Here is a 20,787-nt window from a genome sequence, read left to right as displayed (position 1 = left end):
TCCAGAGGGGTTGGGAACACTGCTGGCAGGGTTTGCTCAGCACCACAGGTTGGGCTCAATGGATCCTTTTGCCAGGTAGCCACGGCCAAGCAAAGGGCACCACACCCGCCCCAGCTTGTTCTCCATCCAGCTGAAGCTTTTCACAATATTTTCCATTAAATTTACTCCTTCCTGGGCCTTCCCAGGCGCCACTTTCACCCTGGTTACTGGATTCTGTTGCAGAGGGGAAATGTCCTTGTTCACACTCCAACTCACTCCTGACCATGGTGGCATCTGGTGGTGTCACCAGTAATTCCTGATACCTAACAACTATTAACTAATTATCCAATAATAATTACGAATAATTCTTATACCTAATATTTACCTAATATTAATATTATACCTACTAATACTTAGTAATTCCTGGTGCTGCTGATTCCTGTGTTGAGTGTCTACAGAGCAGGGCACTGGGAATCAGTCACTGCCACAAACGGGAGATTCCCAGGCCTTTTTCTGCAGTTTCCCGAGGACTTTTCCCTATTATTTTTCTATTTTTGTACATGTCCTCGTTTGTTCTCAGAATGGCCCAAAAGAGGAAGAGGTGCTGCTGGTGGGGAAGGAACAGCTTTGCCTTTTTTTTTTTTTTTTTTTTTTTTGAAACTGCTTTTTGTGGACTTTTAAAACCTTTTGTTTCGCCGACGCAGCCGAAAGACGGAAAGTTGAGCTTTTCTCTAAAAAAAAAAAAAAAAAAAAGTTTTTTTTCCTTTTTCTCCTTCAGAGGCAAAATGGAAAAAGTTGTTCCATGAGCAGTGAAGCAATGAAGCCGGGTTTCCTTCGGGCACTGGAGAGACTCTCTGGTGTCTAATATGGGCTGTGCCCACCTCGACACGATTCCCCTGGCAGGGACAGGAGCTGGACCTCTCATCTCTGCCCTCCCATCCCTGCCTGGGGATCAGCAAGGTAAATCCCTGGAAACTCCTCCTCTCCTCAAGCAACAGCTGTTGGCAGGGTCAGAGGCTGTGGGGATGGACAAGCCACTGCCATCCCCCAGGACCCTCAAAGGAGGGAACCTCACAACGGGATTTTTCAAGAGGTTTCAGCCAAGAAACAACATCCTTTCTAAAGCCTGCAGCCACGCTGCCACCAGGGAGGTTTTTAGGCAGCTCCCAGAGCCCTCAGCTTTGCCCATATTTGAAACCTGAACCAAGCACAGGGACGAGCAAGGGGCTGTCACCACCAGGTTCAGCATTTTGCCATCTCTAAGTCCACCCAAAATCATCCTGGGGGTTGTTCCCTCAAGAAGCCTGTCAAGGAAAGCAGTGCAATGGGCTGGATGTGGCTCTGCTCACCCATACCCTGGACCAGCTCACAGCATCACCCCTTCATCTTCGCCCAGGTCTTTCTCTCTGGGCCTCACACATCTGGTGTCCCAGCTTCGCCTTGGTCTCTTTGCTCTCCCCAGCCACCAACTTTGTAAAATCAGTCATAACTGCACTGTCTGAGACCCACAGCTCCTTGCAAGGTGGGTGCTCAGCAGCTGAGCTGTGAGGGACAGCTGTGGTGTCACCATCCCATCCCTGCTCCTGCAGGAGACCCACCAGCAGCCCCAGGAAAAAATTCCTTCCCACAGGCAGCAGCGTAGCTGGGACTGTGACCCTGTGAGCTGGGACAGCAAACCTGTGAGCTGGGACAGCAAACCTGACCTGGGACTGCAAACCTGTGAGCTGGGACAGCAAACCTGACCTGGGACAGCAAAACCTGACCTGGGACAGCAAACCTGTGAGCTGGGACTGTGACCCTGACCTGGGACAGTGACCCTGACCCGGGACTGTGACCTGGGGCTGCACAGAGGCTGTGACACCCTGAGGAGCTGCAGGGAAGGGGATGGGGACGAGCTGCAGGGCTGGCAGGGCTGAGCACGGGGCTGATCCCAGCTCAGGGGACGGGAAGCACGGCGGCGGAGGGGCAGCAGGACACGAGCCAAGGCAGCGTGGCTTGCAGCAATCTGCTGCTCAACGAGAGCTCTGGGACAACAAAATGCCATTTCCAGCCATACGGGCGTTGGCTGCTGGTTCTTTCGGGTTTTTTAACCAAAAAAAATGTGTATCCCACATTTTTAGCTTTTTGTCAAGATGATGTAAAAGGAAAACAATTCTGCTGGAGCGGGAATCAAACCCAAAGATTCCTGTTTTCGGGATCTCTGCAAGGTCTTTTAGAAAAGAACTTTCCTTCTTATTTCTCCTCTTTCTTTTTGCCAGGCATAAAACAGAAGATGCAAAGAGGTTTTCAGGAAACCTTTCTGTCACTGGGCTGCAGCCAGCAGAACACAACCATTTTTCATATGGAACAGATTTAAAAGCAATTCCTTTACAGCAGAAAATTTAAAACCAGGGTGAGAACTTCCCATAGCAAAGCCCACTTCAGTCATCACCTGCCCCTCTCCCTGCCACGCTCAGGTCCCCCCACTCTATCAGGACCCACTGCACATCCTGCTTTTCCAGGCAATATTCTGACTGCCACAACTGCAGCTCACAGGGGAGCAGATTTCCAACCCGAAGAGGGTAAGAGAGCAGCAGGAAATGCAGAACATGTGAGAGGAAACGATGCTCAACCAGGATGCAGTTGACTTCCCTTAGAGGAGGGAGACTCAGCCACTCTGGGCTTTGGGGAAGTCTGGACGAGGATAAGGATGAGAATGAGGATGAAGACATTGACACTGGCAGCTGCCTCTGCATTTTGCCACCTCCCCAGCATCCTGCAGAACATCTGATTTAACACACCCTGGGGAATGACAACCCCGGGAAGGCGAGTTAGGGGAAAATCAGCCCCTCCAGGCCATTCAGCCAAGGGAAGGGCAGAAAGGGCTGTGTGCCTTTAACTGGCTGTGGAGCATCCTAGTGCCCAGCGAGCTCTGCCCTGTCCAGGTCCCTGATCAGGAGCTGGCACGTCAGCGGGGCTGGGAGGAAACGAGAAGCGACAGCGAGGAGCAAAGCCGGCGCGATCCCCGGCCGGGCGCACGTGGCGCCCAGCGTGCCCGGCTGGGGGCTCAGCTGGCCCCCGCCTGATTAAGGAAACCCCCCTCTCTGCATCAGAGAGATTTGCTCAGACTTAAAAGCCTGCAATCACCAGGACTTTGCCAGGCACGGAGAAGCTGCGGGGGTTGTGTGGCTGAATCCCGCTCCTGAGAGCCACTGCTGAAACACAGGGGGGGTCCTTCCAGGGAATGGTCCCCAAAAAGCAGCTGGGGTGTGGAACCCCTCCTGAGCTAGGGCTGTGTATGCTCAGCATGGAGCAGCTCTGCTCTCACTAAATATGCAGGGGATAAACCCCTCAGGGACATTCCCGTGCAGCATGGAATGTGGGGTGCCCTCAGTCCCACGCTCAGGTCCACCTCTCCAGGACCAAAAACCAGGAGATCTCATGTTTGCTGTCATTTTAAACAGAGCAACTCATCCTGCCTTGAGCTGTGGTACCAGTGCTGTTTGGCCCAGGAGCCCCGAGCCTGGCAGTGCTTGGCTTAGCCCTCCAGAGCCGCTGCTTGCTCCCCTTCCACCACAAAAACAAAATCCAGAGACTTCTGCCTCAATTCCTCCAGGTCCTGGCTGCTCCTCATCCTTCCTGAGGTGCTGCCAGAGCCACTCAGAGCCGAAGCCCTCAGCAGGAAAGGCAGGCAGACATCACAGTGAAGGTGGCTTGATGCAGCTGCCCCTTGAAATCCACTTAAAATCACATTTGGTGGCAAACTCCCAGCCTGGGTTTTCGCAGTCCCTAAATGCTCAATGTGGGGAAGCTTCCAGAATGAGAAGACACTTTTTGTGAGTCAAGTTCAACTGGGAGCCACCAAGAAACAGGAGATAAATTGGATTTGTGTGCAGTGGGGACACGGTTGGGCTGTTGGAACCTGACCTGGGCGAGGGGAAACAGAAATCAGCACAAGAGCAGGAATGGTGTCCTGGGGGCATGGATTCAGGAAACAGTAAAAATCCTAGAGCAGCCCCAACCCTGCTCCCAGACTAGACAAGGATGAGGAGGGAAGCTTGAGCAGCCTCCAAACCTGCCTGCACCCCAGCAGGTTTTGCTCCATGACAGCTCTGCCAGCAAGCCCTGCTGAGCCCGGCGTGTTTGGGCTCTTTTTCTTGCCATCCACCAATATCCTTCCGCTCCCGATGTTCCTCTCCTCGGCTTTGGATGCGGATCCAGCTTTTCATGTGGTGCAAACACAGCGTTTCTTTGGGTGCCAAGGACTGTGTGTAACTTGTCGGCTTGGGAGTGTTTGCATCTTGGACCATAAGGGAACAGAGAACGCTGCCCAAAATGTTTATGGTATTTTTAGGCCAAGACAAATCTGTTCGATGCTGCGAGCGCAGGCTGAGCATCCCGGAGAGGCTGCGGCAGGGAGCCGCCGGCATCTGCACAGCAAAGGGGCATGACCTGGCTCCAACTGGCCAAAAAAGACATTTTGGAACCATTTTCAAGGCCCCCTACACAACTGTGCTGTGGCAGAAGAGCCTCCAAAGCCCAGCAAAGGAAGGCGGATGCTGGGAGATGCTTGGCTTAGCCGTGGGGTGAAAACCTCATGTCCAAGTCTCTCAAAAAGACACATTTTACAGAGCATAAAAAAGGAAAAAGAAAGCAAGATTTTGGAGGGCAGGGGCAGCCTGAGTTTTTTTCCTTCTTCATGAAATCAAAGCCTGAGCAGACTGGCCAAGGGGCACCAAAGGAATTCAAAGGCTGAAGCAGAAGCCCAATTCCTCCAGCAGTGCAGGCCGTGCTGCTCCACTCTGCCACCAGTGGCTCTGAGGGCATTAATTGATGCCCACAATGCCACTAATGACAAAGCCAAGCCCTTCATTTGCCTGTCTGTGCAGGTTTAATGGCAGCTGCCCCCATGCTGAGGACCCTGCAGCTCCATCTGCATAGCCACTGCCGAGAGGATGTGACCAATGACCAAGGCACTGCTGGCACTGTCCTGAGAGCCAAATGTGCCCCGTGCTCCAGCCCAGCAATGCTCAGCCAGCACCAGGGACAAGGACAAAGCTGTGCAGAGGGCCAGTGTGGCGGCAGCACCAGCACAAGGCAGCTGAGCACCTCCTGCAATGCCAGCAGGCTGGAGGAGAGCAGCTTTGAAGTGAGCACAGTTTGGGCATGGTGCTGGGGATGGGTCAGACTGAGTGTGGCTGGGCCATCCCTGGAGACCCACAAAACACAGCCAGACAAGCCTTGAGCAAACCCACCAACCCATGAGCTTGGCCATGCTTTGAGCAGGCACTGGACCATCCCACCTGGTCCATCTCACCTGAATTCCCCTGCAATTTGGGCACTGGAGCCTTCCCACAACTCTGCTGTGCCTGTCTGAATATCAGGTGGGGGCAATGTGACCAGCTGTACTCCAGAACAATGCCACCAGCTGCACCAGGCACTCCAGCAGGAGCTGCCTCCAAATCCACCTTGTGTTTTGCCTGGATTCCACAGCAGGGTCCCACAGAGCAAACCTGCACCTCAAGTTTCAAAGCAGCAGGTCAACACACAACTGGAGACAGCTTCAACTCTACTACCCAGAACGGAGCATTTCTGTAGGCTGAACCAAAACCACACAAAATCCATCTGGCACTGAGTGTGGGAGATCTGCTTGCTCCATCCCCACCCTGCAACAACCTCCTGCACCCAGTGTGGCACCAGACTCGGGCCTGGCTCTGCCACCGTGGCGAAGCTGGGGAGCCTCACCTCGATGATGTCTGCGTTGGTCCGGCTCTCGTGGGGCTCGTTGTACTCGGTGTACTTGAGCAGCACCTTGTCCATGTCGGTGCTGGCGTACTGGAACAGCTTGTTGGAGTGGTTGAAGATGATGAGGGCGATCTCGCAGTCGCACAGGACGCTCAGCTCGTAGGCTTTCTTCATCAAGCCAAACTTGCGCTTGGTGAAGGTCACCTGAAAGCAAGGACAGCCACGGTGAGAAGCCGTGCTGCCACACACCCAACAGCTCCCAGAGGAAAATGGAATGACCACTGGAGGAAGAGCAAAAGGAAGGGGAGTGCAGAAGGAATATTCTGTCTCAGTTTCCCCAACTGGACCCAACCCTGAGCTCTCCTCTCTCGCCTCCCTCTTCCGAACGGTTCATGTTGCTGCCTATTTTGGGATCCTCCAAAGGCAGACACTTCACAAGCACAAAGATGATTATCAGCGTTGGAAATCACATATTGCCAAATCAAGAGAAAATAAATTTCAGCAAAATCCCCAGCAGAGCTGCCATCTGTCCGGGGGCTGCGGGTTTTTAAGTGGAATATTCAAGCGATCAGGATCTTGTCCTCGCTTGCTGCAGCTGCGCTGCGAGTGCCCAACCCTGGGGGCCACAGAGCTGGGGCTCAGCACCCCAAAACCGCCCAGGGGTGCCCACCCCACCCCTGATTCACCAGCCCCCACTTATCCCACCAGGCTATACTTCCCCATGGGCACCATGAGCCCCCCTGTGCCACTTTCATCTTGCTGTCCCTTTGTGGAACCTCCCTGGGGTTCTTTTCTTCCTTGCCCGCCCAACTGGGGTCCCCTGCGTCCCCGAGCCGCCCTGCCTTGAGCTGCAGCAGGAGGAGGCAGCTCCTGCAGGACTGATCCTGCAGCTGGCTGGGGCTGGGGCCAGCCCTGGGGCTGGGTGCTGGCTCCAACAGCAGCCCCAGCTGCCGGGCAGACGCTGGGCTGCGATCCCCAGCCCACGCTGCTAACAGGAGCCAGCTGCTGGAGAGAGAGCTGCTTTGGGGCTCCCTGTCCCGGCTGCAGCGCAGACAGCTGCTGAGGGTCCCCCACCCCCAGAACACGCGGCACGCTGACGGGCAAGGCGCGACGCTTGGCCAGAGCCCTCTCAGCAAATAAAAAGCAGAAAAGGAAAATAACAGGCGGGAGGTCACGGCTTTGTGCTGAGCACTGCTCTGGGGGCAAAGCAGCCTCCAGGGGAAGGGCTGGAGATGAGCTGAGATGCCCCTGGGTGCCAAGAGCTGCTCCCTCTCCACGTGGGAAGGCTGAACACCACTCTAGGCCTCCACCACAGCATCAGTTTTGCAACAAACAGCTTTAATTCACAGAGCAGAGCTCGGAGAGTGAATGAGGCTGCTGCCTTTGCTCAGCCTGTCAGTGGTCTGGAGAGCTCAACGTGGAGCTACCAGCAGCACCCAGAACGCACCCTCAGGGTCCTGCACCCTCGAGACAAAACCGTGCCCCACGTGCGGCGGGAGGGCAGAGCAGGGGCAGCTCTGGGCACGCTTGGCAAGGGGAGCTGCTGCCCCTCCCCGCCATCTCCCAGAGATAATTAAGCAGTAATGAGATTGAGCTCTAATCGCCTCATCCCCTGGAAAGGGCAGGGCTGGTGCCCTGCGCTGCGGCCGCCACGTGCGCCTGCTTTGGCCACGCACGCTGGCAGCGCCGCCCGGCCCCGGCGCTCTCTGCTGCAAATTAAATCACTTCAGGGCCAGTCCCGTGCCACCAACAGCTCCCCTCCCCAGCAGCATTCTGGACTTCTCAGCCACCCAAAACCTCTGCTGGTGAGCAGCTCCCAAGCCCAGCAGTGCCACGGCCCAGCCGTGGCCACAGTGACTCCAGGTGGGACCCAGCTGCAGTTTGCTCCTGCAGCCGTGGCAGGACAGGCTCTAAAACCAAAACCTGTCCCTCTGCCCCCTTCCCCAGCAGGACCTGGCTCGCTGTCCCTGCCAGGGTGGCCTCCAGGCTCTCCCTGGCCCTCGGGAGGAAACAAACAGCCCAGGGCTGCTCCTGCAGCCACCAGTGCCAGGGACACTTGGCCAAAACACACCTTGCCAGGCACCACGATGGGCTCAGCCACCAAGGCTGGAGGAAACGTGGTGAGGTCGAGATGTGGGGTCCAAAAAATGGGGCAGCTCTCGGCCTTGAAGGCCAGTGACAAGCATGGTTTGGGTTCTGCCCTTGAGTAGTGAAGAGTGTGGGTCATCCTCCCCAAATCAACCAGCAGCCTGGCAGAGCTCAGCAGAACACTAAACACCAAATTATCCCTCTAGAGATGAGGGGATATTCCCTCTGCAGACAGGGCCCAAGAGCATCCCTCTCTATTGGCATCCCTGCACCTTGCAGAGAAAAGCAAGGATCTGCCATTTAGCCACCACATCACTCAAAAGCATCACCTAACAGGGCTTTGTGCATCCACCCATGACCTGGGACACAAACCTCAAACCTTCCCTGACGCCGTGCATGAGCTTCATCTAGAAGAATTAACCTTGTAAGTCTAAGAGGGTAATCAAATCTCATGCTTCAGGGCATAAGCCGATCACCAAAGGGGTCAGGAAGGAATTACTGCCCCACACTAGCAGGGGATTTTTTGCCTTTCCCCTGATGTAAAGCATATTGGCAGTTGCCAGAGTCAGCGGCCTGGCCCTGAAGGACTGATGGCCTGATCTGTTGTGGCAAATCCTCTCCAGTAATTCCTCTAATGACATTAGTGACTCTTACTTGCTCTCCTCCCCTGGTTTTGGCTGCTGCTGTAATTCACAGAATCACACACTGGTTTGGGTTGGAAGGGATCTAAAAGCTCATCTTGTCCCACCTCCACTATCCCAGACTGCTGCAAGCCCTGTCCAACCTGGCCTTGGACACTTCCAGGAATGGGGCAGCCACAGCTGCTCTGGGCAACTTGTGCCAGGGCCTCTCCACCCTCACAGGGAAGAATTTTCTCCTAATATCCAATCTAAATCTCCCTCTTTTCAGTTTAAAACCATTCTCCCTTTTTCCTGTCACTCCAGGTCCAGGTCCCAGAGCTCCTTTAGATCTCCATGGAGCCTTCTCCAGGCTGAACACCCAGAGCAGAGGGGCTCCAGCCCTCAGAGCATCTCCGTGGCCTCCTCTGGACCCACTCCAGCAGCTTCACACCCTGCTGGAACCTCATGTGGGCTCGTGGCTCATGCTCCCACGCAAGGAAAAACCTGGGACAGGAGCAGGGCCAGATGATGCTGCAGGCTCAGTGTGAGATGCAGGGAAGAGCTCCACCTCGCACCAAAGGCTCTGGAAGAGCCCCTGCTGAGCCCCAGCAGCCCCTGCTCAAGATGAATCTCTCCTTCTCCAGGGCACCCAGGGCATCAGCCCCGCATTCCAGCAGCTCAGGAGAGCTGACCTGCCCCCAGCCCCCAGCTGGAGCAGGGACAGGGCTGCTCTGGGGGCAGGGGTGGGCTGAGGATGCTCCCAGGCTGGGCTTAAGCCAGTTCAGCTGGCAGCCTGCAGCCACAGCAGGCAGGCACGCATCAGCTCCTCATCACTGAGCCCCAGCAACAGCAGGAGAGGCAGGGAAGGAGAGGGAGAAGCCAGAGGTGGCTCTGGGGAGACCTCACTGCAGCCTCCCAGCACTTAAAGGGGCTTATCAAACAGACACAGAGGGACTTTTTACATGGGCAGACAGTGATGGGACAAGGGGCAGAGTTTCAAACTGAAAAAGGGGAGATTTAGATGGGATATTAGAAGGGAATTTTTCCTGTGAGGATGCTGAAGCCCTGGCACAGTTTGCCCAGAGAAGCTGTGGCTGTCCCATTCCTGGAAGTGTCCAAAGCCAGGTTGGACAGGGCTTGGAGCAGCCTGGGATAGTGGAAGGTGTCCCTGCCCATGGCAGGGAGGTGGGACAAGATGGACTTTTAAGATCCCTTCCAACCCAAATCATTCCATGCTTCTATGAGAAAAAACAACATGGGACACTTCTGACTGTGGGGAGGGGATGCTGGCATTGCACATGTACAGCAGGAGAGGGGAGCAAGAGAATTCTCACCCTCCTTACAGCTCCTACCACAGTGGATAGAGCAGATCCCACCACCTGGAGCAGTCCTTTTTCATGAAATGTCCCATCTTCCTGGTATGTCCTTTATTCCCAAAGAAAGGGAGCAGTGAAAATTGATTGCAAAGCTGTGCTGGTGACCAATTAAACAGCTGCTGCTTTGCTGACACCCAGTTTGATCAGGCTGGTTTCTGGAAGCAAAGCAAGATGTGCTGCACTGGGTTGGAGAGCGATGCTCCTGTGCTGGGTTTTGGAAGAACCAGCCCAGCCAGGAAAAAACCAGTGTCCCCCAGCCCAGGGAACTGGGTTTTGGGGACACCTGACATTAGAGATGCACCAAAGCCATGACACCCAGCCATGCAAAGCAACTCCTGCTGCCAAATCCCACCCAACGCTGTGAGACCTCAGCAAGGGTCTTGACCTCCAGCCAGGGCTGAGGGTCAGCTCATCCCTCAGGAGCGGTCCCACCCCTCAGCTGCTGCCTCTGCAGAGAAGTGCCTCCTTCCTCTCCTGAAGGTCTATCCAGCCATTCCCCTCCAGCAGTACCCATTATTTTCCATTTGTCTGAATTTCCAGCAAGGCTCCAGTCACTGCAGATCCCTCACTCCCCTCTGCACCACTGCCCCATAAAATACACTCCAGATCCTTCAACAGCCCCTAAGGCCCTGCTTCCTCCTCATGATGGACATACACAGCCCCAGGAGCGACTGGGACATCAGCAGAAACTACTTCATTCCTGCCCCAGCCCCCACCACCAAGTGAAGCTATAATGAGGAAAATCTGCCATTTCCTATTGTTTTGCTGTGGAGCATAAAGTGGTTCATCCAGTTCTGTTCTTTGACACTCATTAAGGATTAGGAATATATCCACATGCTTTTTAACTGGTTTTTCTGTTTTTCTGGAGTGAAAGTGGCAGGAAAGAAGTGTGGCAGGGTGCAGTAGTGGCTGGACTAAAGGCAGAGACTTGGATCTGCTGAGCCAAACTCCAGGAGCACAGAAAGCAAAGGGACCAGCCTGGAAGTCTTGTGGTAATGGGAAATACATCGAGAGTCATCCCAGAGCAAACCTGGGCTGGCAACGTGCTGCTGCTCCACCACTCCAGTTTAAGGAACATGGAAATTTGGGAAAAATCTGTTGGTTTTTGTTTTTCCTCTGAGATACATGAACGCATTCCTACACACATGCACATGCGTGTCTTGGGCTTGGCTTCAAGAGAGCCCAAGGAAAAAAGCCCTGGAGTCATTTAAGTCTACAATTGAAGGGGGAAAATAAAGGAATAATTTGAGTTGTTTGCGTTCAGCAAAATGGATACTTGTTGTGGCTGTTTTTTATTGGAAAAACCACATGGAAAATGTCAACTGAAATATATTTTCTGCAAGACAAAAATAAAAAAAAAAAGGGGGGTGGGGGAACTAAGTGGAGAAGATACTTTCTTCTGGAAAAGCACTTAGATGGAAAGAGCTCAAGGAGCTCCAAGGCGAGGAGCAACGTTTGCCTGGTCCTGGATCCGCCTGGATCCGGCCTAAGCCTCTGCTTCTTTTATGGACTGGGAAAAACACAGCACCGGTGGCCCAAAATGGGATGGAAACGGGTCACTCTGAAACATGGCACAAAAATCCCCAGGGGAAGAAGGGTGAGGGAGCGGGGACACAGCACTGACCTGCCGGTTGCGCTCGTCCGTGATCCGCTGGATCTGGATCTTTTTTCTCCCCATCTTCTCCGGAAATCCTCACCGCACCCGGCACGACTTCGGCTCACGGGAGGGGAGAAGTGGCCCCGCTTTAAAATGCTTTCATTAAAGAGCGTGGGGGGCTTTTTTTTCTCGGACAGAAAACAAACCCAAAAGAAGCCAAAACAACAACAAAAAAAAAAACCAAAAAAAAAAAAAAAAAAAAAAAAAAAGTGTTCTGCGTGGCTCCGTGCTCAGTTCATGGTACCGTCATGTGTGGCCAGATCCAGCGGGGCTGAGATGGCAGCAGCTGCTCAGAAACCTGCACAGTGAGAGAGACAGGAGTGAGCCTCTGTTCCCAAAGCCCTTCCAGGACCCAGCACCCCAGCAGCAATCCCACCCCCGAGGCCAGGGTGGGCTCTGGCTCTTTCTCCCACCCAGCCCTGGGGCCAGGAGAGCTGCAGAGGGGTTTATCCAAACTGGCCTCAAAGCAGCCCAAGGATGGAGGGCAGGGACACCCGTGCCACGGGACACGTGTGGGCCGGGCACTGCCACGCTGGGCGAGGAGGAGGAGATGGCAGCAGTGAGCTCGTGAATCACTATTCCTCTGTGACACTCCAGACTTTTTTTTTTTTTTCTCTTAATAAAGTCATAAGCAGTCGAGTGGCTGGTGATTAGCTCGGGCAATTTAAATCCGTCTCCAGTTTCTGCACTAATCTCCAGTTTGGAATTTTAAAATGTCTTTATTTGATTACTTGAAAGAAACCTTATAACCAGGCACAGAAACCTAATTCTTATGGGGAAGGAGGACGCTGAAAGCAGCTGAGACAGCCTGGCCTTCCACTGGGCTCAGCCACAGCTGAACACGCATCTAGGGGTTATCTTGTGCCCAAAACTCTCCCCAAAGGGACGAGTGCTGCTCCTTCTTGCAGCCTCCCCACGGGAATCTGCATGCCCCAGCACCAGAAGCTGCACCCAGATGTTCCAGGGCACCTCCTGGCACAGCCCCCAGCCCATCTCAGCCGTTTCCCAGCAGGAGCTGCACTGCAGCGAGGGGACAAACAGGGAACTTCAGCCAGTTCATTTTCCACAGGTATGTCATTCTCCTGCTCTCTCTGTGAGCAGCTGGGTAACAGCAGTGATTACACTGCATTTAAGGCAAGGTGCCCTGTGCCAAGACCCAGGCAAAGGGAAAAGCCAGTCCCTAAATAGCTTCCTATCTGCCTCAACTTGGCAGTCCCCAGCCCTCGCTCTTGTCACGAAAAGCATTTAAAAAACCCAAAAGCTTTTTCTCCCAAATTCAAAGCAGCAGCCACAGCCAACCTGACCAAGCTCCTCCTGCTCCACTGCCACCCCAGAGCACCCCCAGACCCCGCTTAAGACCACGGCCCCATCCTTCACCTCCTCATCAGACCATGCTCCAACAAACAAGCCCTAAAGGTCTCACTCCCACACTCATTTTTGGGGTTCACTGAGTCATGTGAGTCACTTAAATCTTTTTCTCTGCTTTTTTCAGGGGTAAAGTTATTCATCGTGCATCATGTTCTGTGGTTTCAGTGCAAGTTGAAGGAGCCCCGAGGAGAATGGGCAATCTTTTCCCCATCATGACATCCACAATTTGCCCTCCAGGGAGGATGAGGTATGGGGAGGACAGGAAGAAGACCAGAGAGACAAAGGGCAGCAAAACCTGGGTTTTTTTACACATAAATAAATACCACCAGTAAGAGTCTTTGCAAGGACAGATCATACAGGGATGGCATTTAATTCTTGAGACATTAGCTACCAAAATAGGTGCATGTTTCCTTCCCAGCAGCAAATAGGAGCAACCATCCAGCTGTGAGGAGCACTGTCATCATGGGGAACACTGAGGCAGTGCCACAGGCATATCCTTTGGCTGCTGCTCCCCATCCCACCGTGGGAAGCCCCAAAAAGAAAGGTCCCAGAGCATCACCAGTTTCAGAGCATCAGTGCTCCAGCCTGCACTGTGTGAGTATCCCTCGAAGGCTGGGGATACAGGAAAAGCCAAAAGGAAAATAAAGATTTTTATTTCATCCACCTGCAGTGTCCTCTTGGTATTTCCCTCACTGTGAGCCCACCAGGAGAGAACCCACAGCCCAAAGGCTTGGAACCGAAGCTTGGATTTTGCACACACAGAGAAACTTTGGAAGAGGAGGAACTTTTTGTTGGGTTTGCTTTGCCGCTTTTCCCTTCAGAGTTGCCACTTCTCTAAACTGGCTGAAAAATATTCACCTTCAGCATCTTCAAAACCACCAGCAGCAGCACAAAGTAGCAACAGCTCCTCAACCAGACACAGGGCAAGATGCTAATTCTTTCCGTGTGCTGCAGCTCTTGGACAGAGAAACCCTCTGAAAGACAGCGGATTTACTGTCCAAACCAGAGAGGAACTCTCCAGAAGCAACAATAAACACTGGAGAACAACGGGCAGTAAATTTAAACTGAGTGAAAGGAAACATATTTTAACACAATTTTGTTGCGGGACTTGTTCACAGGATGCTATGTCAGCCAAAAGCTGCACAGTGCTCCAAGAGATGGGATGTTTGTAGGGATGAGGAAAAAACCCCAGTGCTGCTCATCCCTGCCCTCAGCTCCACACGAGCTGGTGTTTCTTGCATGGGAGCAATGGGATTCAAACCACATTTCTCTCCCCAGGCCACAAATACACCCCAAGTGTTTCAAACCAAATCCCCTTTTTCAACCACCAAACCAGGTTCCTCCTGCTGCTCTGAATCCCAACTCCGCATCCTCAGCACCTTGGTTGGATGGGGACCATGGTCTCAGCCCAGGGTTTGCCCATGCTGCTGGATAAAGTTTTCCACAGGAAAAAGGTGACTTAACAGGTTTTTGCTCATCATCATGGGGAGAAAAGGAGCTGCCATGTGGTGCTCCTGACCCCTCTACCCTGCATGAGAAAGAAAACTTGGATGGGGTGAAGAAGAGGGACAGAGAAGAGCACAGCATGTTTGCTGCCCTCCAAATGCACCTGACAGGGCATTTCAAACCCCTCCCTTTTTTCTTCATGGAATTGGGGGTTCGGGGTGAGTTTATTTGTTTTTAGGTTGGGTTTTTTCCCCACCATATTTTTAAACCCAGGTATTTTCACGTTTCCTGCCCAGGTGGCTGTTTCACAAAGTCCCAGCACTGGCTCGAGTTTCTGAACAGCAGCTGTAAGAGCAAGAAACCTGGAGAGCCGCCCTCATCTCTCGTGTCCCTCCTGCTGTCCCTGCTGCTGTGGCCCAGCCCCAGCCCAGGAGGATCCCCTCTGTCCCTGCAGCTCCCTCTCGTTCACCACCAAGCTGCTCTGGCTCCCTGATTGCCCAGCCTGAGGCACCAACATCACCCATGACCCTCCTCCGTGCTCAGGTGGAATTTAAGTACCTGAACCTTGCACAGCCAAGCACCCGGAGCACAGGATTGCTACAAGGAGCCGAGTTCTTAAATAACTTCTAACTTTCGGGGTCTCAAATGATTTTATATACAATAACCCCAGTCATGAAAGCATCTCCTCCTCCTTCTCAGACAGCAGCTTCTTTCCTTCTCCAGAGCCTTGCTTTCCAAGGAGCATCCCGGCTACTACACCCTGCCAAGGAGGGTCCAAGGGCATGGAAATCCATGCAAATCTGCTGGTGGAGCAGTGAAAAAAGCCAGCCCTGACCCTCTTCCACTCCCAGGAATCTCATCCAGGATCGGGGAATTCAGAGGAGCTCTGGGATGGAGGCAGCCGCCAGCGCCCGCTTCCCCCTCCCCGCGCTGCTCGCACAAGTGTGACTATCACGGCAATTAGCACACATGCCAATTAACTCCGAGCAGGTGCTGGTTAACTCTGTGCTGAGTAATTCATCCCCGGCTCCCAGTAAATTGCTCCAAATTGGAGAGACAGGCGAGAGAGCAGAGTTAGCATTTTGCAAATGGGGGAAGAAAGAAAAAGCGCAGAGGAATCTCAGCTGGGAGATGTTTTTACAAAACAAAGAATCTGGGGGGCTGAATCCCCAGCTCCGAGAGCTGAGGACACAGAGGAGCTGATACCTCTTTCAAGTCTTTATTCCTGGATTTTTTTCATCTACTGTACAAACTTCGGATCTATTTCACCTACTTCTAAGTGGTTTCACCTTTGCTTTGCACGAGCAGCGGGGTGCTCTGCACTGCTCCACAACTTGTCACTTTTCCATTCCTCCAGAACGGCCCCGCGTTTCTCCCGGCACAAGCAGGGACACCGGGAGTCTCACATCCACTTTCTACAGCCATTTGCTATTTTTAATATACTTTTATTGCATCCCTTTTTAGTCGCTCCTTACTAAAGTTAGCTCGACACGCCGCCCCTCTCCGGAGCAAAGGAATTCAGCTGCCCTTCCTTAACACCCCCCTTGCAACGCCCTGTGCTCCCAGCACAATGTCAGCTGAAAGAAACCAAACCTTGGCCACGCAGCTGAAGAGGGAAGATCAAAAAGATTCATCTGAAAGCTTTAGGAAGATAAATAAAGGCAAATAAAAGCATCCTTTCCAAAAGTGCATTTTCCTTTGCTTATCCCAGCATGTGGCACCGTGCTTCCCAATCCTCCCGTGCCTGTGCAGAGCCAGCGGCACGAGTGAGGGCAAAACTGGGATGGGCTTCACCAGGCACCAGTTCAAGGGACGTTTTCCTCATCTCCAACCCCAAAACAGGTCCAGTGCAATGGGGACATCCTTGCCTGCAAGGAAATCTCCCAAAGGAGCTTCAGAGGACATCTGGAGGCTGGGAAAAGAAGAGAATCACCCTGCGAAGGTACAGCTCGTCTTATGGAGGCACAGAAAGTCCCAATTTGAAGGGAGAAATGCAGGTGACAGACATGGCAGACCACAGCCCAACCCAGCAAGTGCTCCCATCAGGCACCAAATGCTCTTGTTGTGGGACCAACCCATCTTTTACCCAAAATTTGCAGAATGTGCACGTCCCCAAGATACGTTTTTCTTTAACAGGCTCCATCAAGTCAAGGGTCTGGCTGAGAGTAAAGGGAGGGTCCTCCCTGCCACTATCCACCCCCAAGAACAGAGCTGGGGGTGAATTCAGCCACAACTGAATTCATGGACCAAGCCCCAACACATTTTAGGGGGTGTCACGTTTATGCACATACAGAAATGACAGCAATAATATGTCCCGGTCTTGCAGCTTCTCTGTGAGAAAAAGGTCATTGCAAGGGAGCTTCAGCACACAACCAGTGGGCATGTGGGGTACAAAGTGTTACAGAACTGTAGAATGATCTGCACAGATTCTTAAAGCTCATCTCATCCCTCCTCTCTGTCACTCACTCACAAGGAAAAACTTCTTCTCGGTGCCCCATCTGACCCTGCCCTCTGGCAGTGGGAAGCCTTGCTCCATCACTCCAGACCCTTGTCCAAAGTCCCTCTCCAGCTCTTCTGGAGCCCCTTTACACACTGGAAGGAGCTCCAAGGTCTCCCCAGACTCCCCTACAGGCAGAACAGCCCCAGCTCTCCCAGCCTGTCTCCAGAGCAGAGGGGATCCAGCCCTCGGAGCATCTCCATGTCTCCCCTGGGCTCACTCCAGATTTGTGCTCTTCCTACTCTGGGAAGCCCAGAGCTGGAGGCATCACCGCAGGGGTGTCTCACCAGAGTGGGGCCGAGGGGCACAATCCTGGCCCCTCACATGCTGCCCGTGCCGTGGCATCAGCTGGGCACAGCACTGCCTCTCCAGGCTGCCAGCACGGAGGGCTGGGGCATGTCCATCCCCTTGTCCACCAACAACTCCTCCTGTCTGTCCACTCAGGACAGAGAGCCCTGGTGAGGAAATGCTGCTGTGCAGCCCCTGAGCTCGGCCTGCAGAGGGGAATGCACAACACCCACCACACCACACCGAGCCCTCCGCTGCCAAGGGAGGGAGGAAGCAATGGTGCTTTTGAGGTGGCAGTGATGCCTCGGAGGTGGCAAGAGCAGCCCCTCGCTCTGCTGCATCGCTCCTGCCACAAGGCTGCACCTTTTACCACGAGAAGCAGCTGTGTGGAGAGGTGAGGTGGCCACACTGCCCCAGCGGCCCCCAGCCCAGCTGTGACCCTCCAGCTGCTGCAAGCAGCTACAAAAGCAACTGCAAAGAAAGAGCAGCTGCAGCCGAGGTCTCACCTCGAGGATCCCGAGTCCTGCACTGACAAAGAACAAGTCGCTTCCCCACCCATGACCAGGCCTGGATCCCATCCCTTAAGGACATGGATTTAGCTCGAGTCACCTCTTGAACCCGCCTGTCTAACTGCAGTCCTTGCCTTCCTGTTTCCTTTCTTGCTGCCTCTTGTGAGTTAATTGTTGTTTTTTAACATATCCTCCATGCTGACACCAAGGACTTTTAGTTTCCTTCTGTGTGGTTTCTGGATCAGCAGGACTGACTTCCTTCTCTTTTGCAAAGCCCCCTTCCCTAAAACACACAGCCAGTATTCATGTTAACGCTGCTCTTCCTCTCTGGCACAGCCACTGGCACGGTGCTGGCTGCCAGCCCTGCTTTGCTGTGGGATGGGGGCAGTGCTGGCAGGGGAATGTGGCACCCAGGAGGGGTGCAGCACCCAGGGGACATCCCTGGCAGGACAACGGGCAGCAAGGGCAGGTGCCAGCGAGTCCCCAGCCCCACTGCACGCACCACGAGGGACCGAGGGACTCCAACTTGCCAGCCTAGCATTGTTTAGCACCTCTTTATCTCCAAACCGAGATAAAAACCGCACAAACATGCTCGAGTCTCCTCCAAAGCTTCTATTCTGGTTTCAGGATGATGCTATCTGGGTTCCTGTGTTGAACCTCCAGATGCAGGCAGGGGGAGGGGAGAGGAAGGTGGCCGAAACACGGCTCCAGAGCAAACCTCCTGCTCAGAAACGCAGCTGCTGGACCCTGCCCGGGGCCAAACCCCACTTGCCAGGCAGGTGCCAACCCAGATCTGAGCTGCACCCCTCACACCCATGCCAGGGCCCCGATTTCCCTGGGATGGGCAGCCAAGCCAGCGCTCAGCTCCTCCTGCCTGCAGGAGGGAATCAATCCCGCCAGCTGCAGGTAGCTCAGGGGAGCAGCAGCGAGGCTGGATTCAGTCAGGCCCCCAAGGAATTTGAAAGAGACACATATATTCCTGACCCAGATTCAGGCACTCTCTGAAGAAAAGCAGATGCCAACCGTGCAACCAGCTCTGCTGAGCTGTAACAAAACCTCACATCGTGCCAAGGCCGGCAGAGGCTGAGGGAAAGCGCAGCCCTGACAACGCTGGAGAACTGGAGTTTGCTCAGCAAGGGCGGGCGAAAGAAAGAATTTAGGGGAAATTATTAAACTGGGGCTGATCTTCTCTTCCCCCATATTTTGTGTGCCAGTGTGGAGTCAGACAACACCCTCAAGAAAGGATGACAGTCCCAACATCAGCACAAGAACTGGAGGCAGCACCCAAAACAGGAACCCTGGTCCCCTACACCCCAGATCACGGTTCCATCCCACGCCACACGCAGCCAGGGATGCCAGCACACCCAGCACCACTGAACATCCAGCACATCCCAGACTGGGGACGTGCTCTGCAGAGGCAGGGTGACAGCAGGTACAGCCAGTGACCTTCTCTGCACCGCCAGCACGGCCAAGGACAGCAGAGGCTGGAGGGGACACGGGGAAAGGAGGCTGGGCAGGAGCTCCAGGCAGCCACTGGCAAACCCACAGCTTGGTGGTGTCCAAAAGCCAACCAGAGAACCTCACCCAAGGTAAGGATAGAGTTTCAGAAGGAAAAGCCTGTGGGACCAGGACAAGCAGGGACTTGCAGCCCCTCACCCATGTGGCTTCCCAGAGAGGCAGCTGGTCCTGTCTCCTGGAGATGCTACAGGGAGGGATGGGCAGGGACGAGACAGGGCTCAAATGGGAGAGCTTGGAGAGTCCCCTGCTGAAGTGACCTTCAGAGCACCCTGAGAACAGCAACCAAAGGCTGATGCAGCTGCCAGATTAAGCCTCATGACCTTGAGCAGTGACCTTGGTGCTGACATCCTTGCAGCAGAGGTCATCCAGCACCCTGAAACTGTGGTTTCCCAGGTGGCTCAGCAGCTTCCTCAGATGTGCCTATCCAGGCTGGGAACCCTGCATGCCCCCGGGGCTCCCCAGTGTGCACACAGCATCCCCTTCCCCAGAGCTTGCACAGGGCAGCCCTGCGCCATCTCCACTCCCATCCATCCTCCAGCCCCATCTGTCCTCACTCTCAGGCACCCTCACCTCCTTCCACCTTTCATCCCCACCCACCCTTCATCCCCATTGACCCTCCATCCCCAACCACTCTCATCCCAACCCACCCTCCGTGCCCAGGGAGGAGCAGCCAGACCCCCAAAGCTGCTCCCCTTCCCCCATGTTCTCTATCTATCACCAGCTCCAGAGTCAGAGACTGGGGGTAATTTTTCCCTCTGCACTAAGTAGGGTTTTCTAAATGATGGGAAGCAAGAGCCCATTATCCAGCTCCGCTGCCCACCCCCACGGCTCCCTGCAGGGCATGAAATAACCACCTGCCAGCTCCCCGGAGCCCCGCGCCGTGGCAATGAGATCTCAGCTTCCCCTGTCACTATTGTCAGAGCAAAATTTAGATACCTGGTAATGAGGAGGTTTAATATGACAGATGAGAGGTTGACTCATTAAAAAAAAGAGCGAGAAGGAGAGGGAGCTGAATTCGGGGTCGGATCCTGCACTCGGCAAATCAGGAGGCTGTCACAGCCGACCCCGCACTGCTGGGGAGCAGGAGCAGCTCTCCACCCCAAACCAGCCCCACACTGGGGACTTTCGCTGCTGCTGAGCCACAGGGAGCAAAGGGGAGGCATGGAGGGGGTGAACATGGCTGCAGTTTTTGGGGCCATCCAGTTCTGCTCCCCACGGAGCCGCCCCCTGCTCTGGGCTGGGGGATCTGAGCCCAGCAGAAGCCCCAGGGCCCAACAGCCAATGTTTCACTCTGAGGGCTTTTCTCTCTCAATGGGGTACAGCAGCACCCCAACATTGCCTCCACTCTCCTTGGCATCTCCATCCTGAGGGTGCACCCATCCCCCAGCACCATCAACACCATGGTCACCAAGGACATTGATGGTTTGTGTGCCCCAAAACACAACACCCCAAGGGGACAACCACTGCCTTCGGTGCCCCAAAACACAACACCCCAAGGGGACAACCACTACTGCCTTCAGTGCCCCAAAACACAACACCCCAAGGGGACAATCTCTGACACCCCAAGGGGACAATCTCTGCCTTCAGTGTCCCAAAACACAACACCCCAAGGGGACAATCTCTGCCTTCAGTGCCCCAAAACACAACACCCCAAGGGGACAATCTCTGACACCCCAAGGGGACAACCACTGCCTTCAGTGCCCCAAAACACAACACC

General features: G+C 54.1%; 1 protein-coding gene across 7 annotated transcripts in view; it reads right to left on the bottom strand.

Annotated features, from left to right (window-relative positions):
• Window positions 1–20,787, bottom strand: part of MEF2D (myocyte enhancer factor 2D) — a 74,412-nt gene that overhangs the window by 20,703 nt on the left and 32,922 nt on the right. For all 7 annotated transcript variants that reach the window (XM_077789382.1, XM_077789381.1, XM_077789385.1 and 4 more), the window contains 2 exons: window positions 11,412–11,742; window positions 5,704–5,907 (listed from right to left, as the gene is read on the bottom strand). In XM_077789382.1, the coding sequence (XP_077645508.1) occupies window positions 5,704–5,907; window positions 11,412–11,465 (258 nt within the window). In that variant the 5' untranslated portion in view covers window positions 11,466–11,742. The remainder of the gene's footprint in view (window positions 1–5,703; window positions 5,908–11,411; window positions 11,743–20,787) is intronic.

Source organism: Lonchura striata, chromosome 33 (genome assembly GCF_046129695.1).
Source record: "Lonchura striata isolate bLonStr1 chromosome 33, bLonStr1.mat, whole genome shotgun sequence".
Classification (NCBI taxonomy): Eukaryota; Metazoa; Chordata; class Aves; order Passeriformes; family Estrildidae; genus Lonchura; species Lonchura striata.
Note: the sequence above shows the minus strand (reverse complement) of the source record. Positions and strands in the feature narration are given on the sequence as shown.